Raw genomic sequence first — 12,183 nt, 5'->3', positions numbered from 1 at the left:
TTCATGCAATCCCCTTATTAAAGCATTTGTTTAGATTGATAAATGATGTTTTCAAACAGGTATAGCTATCTGCTGACAAAAGTGTACAATTAGAGCAAATCCACTGCTGAAAATCAGAATCAGAACAATCAGACTGTAGCACTTGTTGGAGCATTGCTCTACTTGCAAGACAGATGATACAGTACTTAAACTGCTGCATGGGTCTCAGGCACATATTGAAAAGTGCTGCTCTGTCACATCCAGACATTATAGATACATTTTAACTTCTCCATTTCAATTCTTTGCTATTTACCAGTGAGAACCAAGTGGAAAATGTAATATTACTTCCCTAGCGGAAAATACTACCAACTCGATACTTCTGACAAGCCACTTTCCAGAATATCTCATTCTGTCCTAGACTGAGATGGTGGATTTAAGGAATATCTACAGGAGGTTAGTAGAGGAGACGCAAGAATAAACACAGGAAACCTCCATATAGCACAGCTACCCAAGGGACCAGCGAGCTTGTAGAGAGGCCCCATTAACATTAACATGGTTGGCAATCCAGACTAAAGCTGTGTTAATTAACTGCTCTAGGCCTAAACACCTATTACAAGAAATAGACATCTATTTCTTGTAACTTTTACATACCCATTGGGGTATGTAAACCTTTGACTACAAGTGTGTGTGTGTGTGTGTGTATATATATATATATATATATATATATATATATATATATATATATATATATATATATATCTATCTATATCAATTTTACATAAATATCAATTACTGTGTATATATATATATATATATATATAAATACAGTAATTGATGTTTATGTAAAATATACAAATGTCCTTTAGAATTAAACTTATAATAACATACAAACTGTAGAAAATAGTACCCAAAGCGCCACATTAAAAGATGCACCACCCCAAATGATTCACTTTCTTTGATTATTTACATTATAACAGAAATGAGACATATGAGAAACAGTTTAATATACATTTAGTTTTTGTCCTCCTTAGGTGCCACAGTGCTGCATTTATCTTAAGAATTATAGTGGAAGAAATAGATTCACTTACTGGAACTAGGAATTTTTTTATCTCCTCCAAGACATGACTCATTCGAGAATAGGCTTCTCCAGGTGGAGCGAATACTTCAATTAACACATGCAGATCATTGCTCAAGTGAGCATACTTTGCTTCTCCACTTTTTCTAAGCGTTTCCTCCTGTGAACAAGAATATTTTAAAACATGATAATTGGTTGAAATTAGCAAAACATAATCATACACACAAGGTTGTAATTAACTGGATAAAAGAAGCTTTCCAATCAGAATGCTCATTGGGTTTGGTGGGAGGTGCTTTTTTTCCTCTCTGTTGTATATCCATTTTTTAAATTATTGTTACATCAAATCAGTGCATTTCTTGCATTCCCATAAAGTATATTGTTCCAAACCCCTGACTTGTATAGGGTTGGATAGCAATACCTGTTTTTCTACGCTCAATCGCCTTAATGGTTCATTGCAATTCCAAATGGATTTGCAAACATCTTGCTCATCATCATAGGTGCCTTTTGAAGAAGTATCATCCCACTTCCTTCTCATAATCACTTTCCTAATTACCCAAGCTCATTGCTGACTCTTCTACAGAAAGCCAATATTTGTAGCCTTTGAGCATCTTCTTGCTCCAGCTACCCTTTTAATAGTACACTCCTAGCCTTGTTTATTAATAATGCAAATCATTCCAGCAGTGTGAGTTTACACTGACCTAAGTTCACTCCTTCAAGGTGGAACCCTGTACTGTATATGAAAAGTAGATGTTTACCCTTGTAATAGTAATACCCAGATACAGGAACCACGTCATTAGTGAGTAGTGATTACTGATCCTTAACTATTTGTCCAAGTACCAGAGATGTTTGCTCCAGTATGACTCTACCAAGTGCAATCAGTAAATGCAAGCCCCTTTTACAGTAATTTCTGTAATCTGTAATTTACTTATTTTTACTAAATGCATTAAATTGCAATCAAGCCATAAAACCATTCGCAATAGTTTGATTACAATAATGATACAATCGGTTAAGAAAAAAGATTCATATATAAACACTTCCACAGGTTTAAACAGTTTTACAGAATATATTTATCCAAAAGGATAGTGACTTGAAATGCAACAAAATTTGAATTAAATATATATTATCAATACAGTACTGTTACTGTTTTCTGTAGAACCAAAAGTTAACCTTGTTTTGTTGTCAATTGTTTACTTATCCATCATTTTATATGAAAAAAAGCATTGTTGACATATACAGTACTGCAGTGAAGGGTGAAGAGTACGATTTGCCTTTATTTTTCATAGTAAACCCTTTTATTATTTGTTTATTTAGCAGATGCCTTTATCCAAGGCGACTTACAGAGACTAGGGTGTGTGAATTATGCATCAGCTGCAGAGTCACGTACAACTACATCTCACCCGAAAGACGGAGCACAAGGAGGTTAAGTGACTTGCTCAGGGTCACACAATGAGTCAGTGGCTGAGGTGGGATTTGAACCAGGGACCTCCTGGTTACAAGCCCTTTTCTTCAACCACTGGACCACACAGCCTCCTTTTGTTAATGTTGAATTAACAATGGGAGCACAAGGGGGAATTTTTATTCTGCAAACTAGTGTATGAAGATGTCTCAATTCATTGCAGAGATTAATGAAGTTCAAATAAACAGATGCGAGAAGGGTTGTTACATTTATTACTGGCCTTGTACAAGACCAGCTATCGCTGGAATCTCTCAAATGCTGGTCTATTAAATACAATGTTTTAATAGGTGGCAGGTTCTTGTAAACTTGAGATGCAAATACAAAAATCAGTAAACTACAGAGAGAGCTTCCTATGTCAACACAATTGAAAAAAACTCCTTCAAAGAAAGTCAAATTGGGATGGTGATACAAAATGGATAGCCGTGAAAGGATCATCTGAGAGCTTGCTGAAAGCAAGGCAGCTTAACTGAGTGACATTTGTTCTTCATCATGTTTGAAAGCTTCACATTTCCTTTCATGTCATTCTATAAGTAACGTATGCTTTTGTTTCATAATTAGTACTGTCTTTCATGCTTATTTGAAGGATTAGAGATGTTTTGTCTACAGTAATGCTCTTTATTATTCTACATTAGTACTCTTTTTGAAGGCAATCAAATATAAAAATGAGTACAAATGCACAGCAGCAATAAGAATTGGCATAAGACTCTGGTAGATTAAAGCAGGCTACTTGATCATTAGGTGTTGTGGCAGGGCATAAGCACTGCACGTGTAAATAGTGTGTGTGGTTTTGGTGTTGTGTTAAATAAAGATTGATTCACTTTGAAAGACTGATCATGGCTCAATCATATACTTTCCAACCTCTCATGGACAAGACTTATATTGGATCAATAGTAAAATGACAGTAATCAATATAACACCAAAGGTCAAAGATAACAATTTCAAAGACACAGCTTTTTGATAGATATCGCAAGGCTAATCAGAAAGTATATATCAAAAGCAACATATCAGTTGAGGTGTAGAAAAAAAATAGCTATCACAAAGACCAGTCAGGCAGAGACTGGCAATGTTTCTTGATAGATAACAGTGGAAAACAAGTTTGCTTGGATGACATTGCCAAAGAGAGGTTTTATATATGAAAAGGTATCTATTGAAATGAAAAAATATTTAATATAATTCATATAGTGAGTATAACGTACCACATTTTGGAAATAACCCTGAACAAGTTTTGAAAATAGTTGTGTAACTGTGGTTAGTTGTGTGATTAATTTACGTAAACTGAATAAAAAACAAGTTTTTACAAAGTAGATAAGTTAAAATTTGAATTTTCACATAAAAATAATAATAAAAAATAACCCAAAGTGTAAATATCCCAAAGTGAAAATAAAAGAAGCTTTCCAATCAGAATGCTCATTGGGTTTGGTGGGAGGTGCTTTTTTTCCTCTCTGTTGTATATCCATTTTTTAAATTATTGTTACATCAAATCAGTGCATTTCTTGCATTCCCATAAAGTATATTGTTCCAAACCCCTGACTTGTATAGGGTTGGATAGCAATACCTGTTTTTCTACGCTCAATCGCCTTAATGGTTCATTGCAATTCCAAATGGATTTGCAAACATCTTGCTCATCATCATAGGTGCCTTTTGAAGAAGTATCATCCCACTTCCTTCTCATAATCACTTTCCTAATTACCCAAGCTCATTGCTGACTCTTCTACAGAAAGCCAATATTTGTAGCCTTTGAGCATCTTCTTGCTCCAGCTACCCTTTTAATAGTACACTCCTAGCCTTGTTTATTAATAATGCAAATCATTCCAGCAGTGTGAGTTTACACTGACCTAAGTTCACTCCTTCAAGGTGGAACCCTGTACTGTATATGAAAAGTAGATGTTTACCCTTGTAATAGTAATACCCAGATACAGGAACCATGTCATTAGTGAGTAGTGATTACTGATCCTTAACTATTTGTCCAAGTACCAGAGATGTTTGCTCCAGTATGACTCTACCAAGTGCAATCAGTAAATGCAAGCCCCTTTTACAGTAATTTCTGTAATCTGTAATTTACTTATTTTTACTAAATGCACTAAATTGCAATCAAGCCATAAAACCATTCGCAATAGTTTGATTACAATAATGATACAATCGGTTAAGAAAAAAGATTCATATATAAACACTTCCACAGGTTTAAACAGTTTTACAGAATATATTTATCCAAAAGGATAGTGACTTGAAATGCAACAAAATTTGAATTAAATATATATTATCAATACAGTACTGTTACTGTTTTCTGTAGAACCAAAAGTTAACCTTGTTTTGTTGTCAATTGTTTACTTATCCATCATTTTATATGAAAAAAAGCATTGTTGACATATACAGTACTGCAGTGAAGGGTGAAGAGTACGATTTGCCTTTATTTTTCATAGTAAACCCTTTTATTATTTGTTTATTTAGCAGATGCCTTTATCCAAGGCGACTTACAGAGACTAGGGTGTGTGAATTATGCATCAGCTGCAGAGTCACGTACAACTACATCTCACCCGAAAGACGGAGCACAAGGAGGTTAAGTGACTTGCTCAGGGTCACACAATGAGTCAGTGGCTGAGGTGGGATTTGAACCAGGGACCTCCTGGTTACAAGCCCTTTTCTTCAACCACTGGACCACACAGCCTCCTTTTGTTAATGTTGAATTAACAATGGGAGCACAAGGGGGAATTTTTATTCTGCAAACTAGTGTATGAAGATGTCTCAATTCATTGCAGAGATTAATGAAGTTCAAATAAACAGATGCGAGAAGGGTTGTTACATTTATTACTGGCCTTGTACAAGACCAGCTATCGCTGGAATCTCTCAAATGCTGGTCTATTAAATACAATGTTTTAATAGGTGGCAGGTTCTTGTAAACTTGAGATGCAAATACAAAAATCAGTAAACTACAGAGAGAGCTTCCTATGTCAACACAATTGAAAAAAACTCCTTCAAAGAAAGTCAAATTGGGATGGTGATACAAAATGGATAGCCGTGAAAGGATCATCTGAGAGCTTGCTGAAAGCAAGGCAGCTTAACTGAGTGACATTTGTTCTTCATCATGTTTGAAAGCTTCACATTTCCTTTCATGTCATTCTATAAGTAACGTATGCTTTTGTTTCATAATTAGTACTGTCTTTCATGCTTATTTGAAGGATTAGAGATGTTTTGTCTACAGTAATGCTCTTTATTATTCTACATTAGTACTCTTTTTGAAGGCAATCAAATATAAAAATGAGTACAAATGCACAGCAGCAATAAGAATTGGCATAAGACTCTGGTAGATTAAAGCAGGCTACTTGATCATTAGGTGTTGTGGCAGGGCATAAGCACTGCACGTGTAAATAGTGTGTGTGGTTTTGGTGTTGTGTTAAATAAAGATTGATTCACTTTGAAAGACTGATCATGGCTCAATCATATACTTTCCAACCTCTCATGGACAAGACTTATATTGGATCAATAGTAAAATGACAGTAATCAATATAACACCAAAGGTCAAAGATAACAATTTCAAAGACACAGCTTTTTGATAGATATCGCAAGGCTAATCAGAAAGTATATATCAAAAGCAACATATCAGTTGAGGTGTAGAAAAAAAATAGCTATCACAAAGACCAGTCAGGCAGAGACTGGCAATGTTTCTTGATAGATAACAGTGGAAAACAAGTTTGCTTGGATGACATTGCCAAAGAGAGGTTTTATATATGAAAAGGTATCTATTGAAATGAAAAAATATTTAATATAATTCATATAGTGAGTATAACGTACCACATTTTGGAAATAACCCTGAACAAGTTTTGAAAATAGTTGTGTAACTGTGGTTAGTTGTGTGATTAATTTACGTAAACTGAATAAAAAACAAGTTTTTACAAAGTAGATAAGTTAAAATTTGAATTTTCACATAAAAATAATAATAAAAAATAACCCAAAGTGTAAATATTCAGTCCAAAACTAAACAAATCAGGGCTACCAACACATATTGGAAGTGCTTCAACGTACATTATTTACATGTTTTGGAAGAAAACTACTTTGCGTAACATATGTTTTAGGAAACGGGGATTATCGTACTTAAATGCTTACGATATGTCTTACTCCATCCATGGGGCAGTCTCAGACAAATGAACAATTACTGTATCTCTGCATATCTTCATATTCCTTTATTTTTAACACTATAGCACCTAAACCACAAACAACAATTACATTAAGTACCATTTGTACAGTGTGCATTCTGGCACTGTATCAACCTAAAGTTTATATTTTTTTCCATTTTGTAATGTTGGACGTTTTATTTATTTATTGATTTATTTATTTATTTATGCTAATGATAAAAGAAATGATCAAGAATAATACAAAAAAATCTATATAGCACACAATACACAATTTGTAGGTTCTCCCAGCAGTGTCCATCATGTTCATTATGTTTAGGTACAAAAAACACAAATCCACCTTAATTCAGTGATTTTGTTTTAGAAAATGAAACAGCCAGCAGTCATCTATTTAATATAGAAATATGTGTAGCCTACTTCAAGAGTAATAAAGTTACACAAGCTGGTTTCATTTCAATCAAGTATCATCTCCTGAAAATAACAAAGGAATAATTTGTAGTTCTACACAAATTTGAAATTATAGTGTTAGTTCCAGTTGGTTACCACGTAAAAACAACTGAAGACTTTGAAATCTAGTCGAAATGTTTGTCATTTAATTTTTGTTTCTTTTAGTATTTCTATAAACAGGTTTTAGTGTATCTGTGAATTAATACTTTATTGGCTTGAGCCTGGGGTTTACTTCTAAGAGGTGATTCTTTATCTCTCCCAACATGACAATTTTTCTTAAACCAAGTTTGCAGTTCTTGAAACCTTTTTAAGAGAGGGTAAAAAGTTTATTCTTAACAAACAGTATTTATAAAACAGTTCTGAAAACAGCTAAATTAAATGTCTAATTAGCTTGTATTGCAACCTCCTTGCTTCCCAAGATGAACAAAATATAACGAAACATGAAATATGGGTTATTCCAGAGTATCTGTAGCTGTACAATAAACAGTTTACAGAAAACTACAGTCCTCACTTTTAAAACAGAATTAAAGGTATGTGTTTACAGTGGTCACTCAAGAGTTCCCCCTTGCTAACTTACAGACGCTGCTCAGGTTGCTTGGATACAGTCTGCCTGGCATCATGTGCAGTAGTGTCATCTGGGATGAATGAATCCAATGGTCTGTTTTTGACACCACTTTAAAACCTCCGCAAAATGCATACTGCAACAATAATTGTATGCAGTAAATTGGTTGTGTGGTTGTGAGCTGAGGTCAGACCCAGTGTTCAGTTGTCATCTCGTTTCCTGTTCCTAACCAGAAGCCTAGTCATTCTGGCCAAATCTGTGCCTATGTGAATGCCTCTACAGTTTGGGCCCACCTAAATTTCCAAGCCTAGCTTGGCCACTGCACTGAAAAACACAAAATTCTGCCAAATGTGTTGTCCTTAAGCAATAAAGTGAGGAAAATAAAGAAATAAATAATATATTTACAAAAATATACTGAAACAAAATCAAGCAACTTCAGTTACTATTATCAACACTGTGCCACCTGAGATCTGAGATTCGATGTTCACACACAGTAATATTTTGACATATTTCGTAAATATTTATAATTGTTTTGTTTATTTTCCTCTCTTTATTTTTCTTAAAATGACCTGTTAAAGCATAAGGACAACATATTTTGCCGACTTTCCTATTATTGAGTGTGTGAGTTAAGTGAACTGTAACATTGGCCTATATTTATCCTTATATTCTCCACCGTGGTCAGGACCACAGGTCTTGAAAACGTGTCTCTCAATAAATAATTTGCAAATATTTGTAACAAACCTGATTCTTAGAACTTATATCATAACGAGTTTTAGAAAAAAGTGAATTATTTGAATGACACATTACTTCTATTGTGGTAACCAGGTAAATCGTGATTCCTGCAGTCTTATGAAAACAAGTAAGTGCTATTTTTAAGTTGCACTTTGATGGCTGTCCTTTTTTTTCCAGGATCTAAATTGAAAATACACAAAGAATTCGCTCAGGTAACCCAGCAGGAGGCATGTCCAACAAAACACAGAACAGACACTTTTTTCAGAGGTAAAACTGTTTATAATTGAAAAAGATTATATGAATATGAAATTGTGATTCCGGATTTTTAACATCTTTACCTTTTCTCCAATCAGCCCAAGCTATTATGCCTGCTTGTGTCTGAATTTGCTCTAAAGGGAAATTAGAGAAACTAAGTCTGATATTTAATTAGGGGCAACACTTCCATATGGGATCTTGTTGAATTGTATTATGTGAAAGGTGGTTTGTATATTCCCCATGAGTACAACTGTTTTTGTTATTCTCTAAAAGTTGCCATAATTTGAGGTTACAAGCTCACAATAATGTAGTACAGCAGATTTATCATTAGTGTTATTGAGAAACCACAAATTATTTGAGACATGCATAACCATGCCAAGATTATGCTCAAGCTATACAGCTGTATTGATTTTGCAAAGATAGAGAGATAGTAGACACAAGTGTTCTACACCAATCAATCAGAAAATGTAAAAGCTAATCAGGCTTCTGAGTGGGAAGAAATGTATTCCTGATAGATAGGAAGATAATGTGTCTCAGTTCACTAGCTCCAATTCTGAGTTCAAGTTTAACAACTGCTATTGAGGTCTTTAGCCTAAATCATTCTGTTGAAAACTCATTTTCACTGATTTAATACAACAAATGTTACTTCCATTTAATTATTTAGTATTCTTAAATTGCACATCTACAAAAAAAAAAAAAAACTTTTTTGTAATAATCAAGAAGATTAAGTATGTCATTTGTAGGCGGCACAGCTGATTAATTATCAGTTCTTTCTGCATTCATCATTACCATAGATTTACAATTGTACTAATAAAGAAAAGTCGTTATAAAATAAGACACCATGCATAAAGTATTAACACTTTGTGTAAATTATACTGCATAAATGTCTTCCATGTATTTTTAGGATTTTTAGAATACAGCTCATGTTTTTTTGCACTATTTTTCATTGTATCATTATTATCTTGTGGTGGTTTACTGTAGGTTACTATTGAACATTGTGTGAGTGTGATGAACGGCTATTTTAATATATTCCATCCGCATGTAACATATGTAAAATGCCCAGGTAGCGTCGTAACCAGGGCGGGGCAAAGCTGTGTCGGCACTGAACATTCTCTGTCACAAATAGCATCATGAATGAGAAAAAAGGCAGCGACTGGGTCTGTTTACAACAAGATAGGATGCTACACTTTGCCAATGGCATTATTATTATTATTGAATGCATGCATGTTAGGGGTGCAAACCGAAACCAACTAAACCAGCATTAAACCGGCATTCTCTTTAAAACCTGAACAAACACTGAGCAGAAAATAACTAGTACCAATGCATGCGCCGTAAAATGAGTTAAACCCATTTGTTTTCATTTATAGCATTGCCTAATCATTTCTTTCCAGATAAATGCAGATTTAGCAATGCACTATTTTAAAAACGCAATTCTAAGAGTACATTTCAACCAGAATGTATCTAATACTGTAGTGTACCACTGTAAATATAATTTTCTGACGATCCATTGTGAAAAAGACAACGATGAGTTTATACAGCAGCTATGCCCCTCCTCTCACTTTAAATACCATTCCGCAACCTAAACTTAGTTTCTAAATGAATGTATTTTATTGCGTAATTATTTCTATATGTCTAATGTTAAAGATAAGAGTAAAACCACTGCTTTGCATGTGTATAAAATTGCATTACTTTTCTTGGTTATTTACTTTAATTTCGGTTATGCCGAAAACCGACTGAATGGTGAAAACAGTGAAATGTTCTATACAGCCCTAGTTTAGCTGAGAGTGGTTGCTTTCAAAATCCAATATCATTTCTAAAACTAGTGAAATGTGCCGTCACGCTTCTTTTGGTGTTTAAATTATATTCTGCAAGAACTACAATACTGTATAATACTATTGATAATTTAAATAATACCGTATTGACCCTGATCAAGCAATGGGTGGGCTATGTAGAACCCAGTGCATAACATGACTAAATTATATTTTAAACTGGAATCCGAAAATGCACAGCCCTACACATGATTTTAAATATAATTTAAAAATCTATGGTACCTTTTCTTTTTACCTGGGCATAAGCAATATTAATATTTTATTCCGCAAGTGAATGCCTCCTTGCTGTCTTGCTGTCATTTAATTTATTTCATTTTCCACCTGCTGTGGCAAACGTATCTGAAATTTTCCTTTGACTCGTCATGATATCAATAATATTCTATTATAGAAATAATAGAATGCAATGTAATCCTGTGATGTCGATATAATCCCTGGACAACGATGAACTAGCAATCAAAAACAAATAAATGCCTGCTGACGTTTTGAGCCTCTGAGCGCGAGCAATTGCATCACATAGCAACCGTCGCCGACTTCATTCTGGATCCGGGGAGAGATTAAAAAAGAATGATGTTTAAACTTTTTTTTATTCGTTTGTGAAGAAAACTGATAATCTTATATGTGATTATATGATATCCTGTAGTGCCTGGGGGAGTCAAAAAGTGGAAGACATAATGGAGCATACCATTTGGGGGTAGGCAAACTAAGGTCTGGGGTGGGGGCAACTGCCCCACCTGCCCCATAGCAAATGCCGCCCCTGGTCGGAACACAAATTAAGGTGAGTTGCACAATAAATTATTACAACAATATTGTAATCTTTGATAACTATGTCAGTCATTTGTAGAGATGAGTTAAGAAAAGACCTGAGAACGAGAAACAACAATTTTCAATTCCCACATTGCCTATCAATACACTGCTGACATGTCACCCTGCAAAATCTCAGTCAAGTCTAATTGGTATTGGCCAATTGAATGGAACATTATGAATTAATTTTCCTCAAAGTGTTTGTAGATTTGTTAAGGGAAGTAAAAACATGAAACATTGTGTTGTTGTTGTTGTTTTATATAATTCCCATGTGTACTGCAGCTGGACTTTTTATTTGATTAGTTGGCCCTTTTTTATAGTTTTACCTCAATATATTATTATTAACATTTCTGTAATCAGAAGAATTTGTGCTAAAATCTCCACTGGTAAAGCGTATGTAGACTGTGTGTCTTATTTTTTACCTACAGATAATATGCTTTGATATTATCCATAGGTACAAAATAATGCACTTGCTTATTTTTATTTATTTTATTGCTCCGTCCTGAAAAAAACAACCCTCAGACATTGCATTGGCCTCTGCAATGTACTCATGCGTCCAGAAAACAAGAATCACTGAAGGTAATGTATTTCTTGTGAGTTGGTGGTGTTCTGAAAATCAGTCCCAGTGAGCTCATCAGCCTTCAGGGCAGATTGTTAAGGCGCTAGGACGACTGCATCTCCCTGATACAAACTCTTTCCCTGGGTACAGTTGCTTGCTTTCTTACTTGATCTTACTGCTTATGAAGTAGTCTGTAAAACTATATTGTTAAAGGAATGATTACAGTGATTTTGTCGTTGTAATGACATGGTAAAAACTGGATAACTACCAATGGCTCATGCTCTTACATGGTCGCTACTGATGGAATCGGTGTTTGAGGTACATTACTTGGAAATGACGTCTGGACCAAGATGTTACCATG

The 12,183-nt window shown here is 34.4% G+C and overlaps 1 protein-coding gene across 6 annotated transcripts in view; it reads right to left on the bottom strand.

Moving 5' to 3' along the window:
* Window positions 1-12,183, bottom strand: part of LOC117402636 (KH domain-containing, RNA-binding, signal transduction-associated protein 2-like) — a 172,147-nt gene that overhangs the window by 80,526 nt on the left and 79,438 nt on the right. For all 6 annotated transcript variants that reach the window (XR_004544476.3, XR_004544477.3, XR_004544478.3 and 3 more), the window contains one exon: window positions 1,068-1,214. Coding sequence is in view for 3 of the 6 variants with exons in the window: in XM_034003976.3 (XP_033859867.1) it covers window positions 1,068-1,214 (147 nt within the window). In the remaining 3 variants the exon portion in view is untranslated. The remainder of the gene's footprint in view (window positions 1-1,067; window positions 1,215-12,183) is intronic.

The sequence above is a fragment of the Acipenser ruthenus genome, chromosome 5 (assembly GCF_902713425.1).
Source record: "Acipenser ruthenus chromosome 5, fAciRut3.2 maternal haplotype, whole genome shotgun sequence".
In the NCBI taxonomy this organism is placed as follows: domain Eukaryota; kingdom Metazoa; phylum Chordata; class Actinopteri; order Acipenseriformes; family Acipenseridae; genus Acipenser; species Acipenser ruthenus.
Note: the sequence above shows the minus strand (reverse complement) of the source record. Positions and strands in the feature narration are given on the sequence as shown.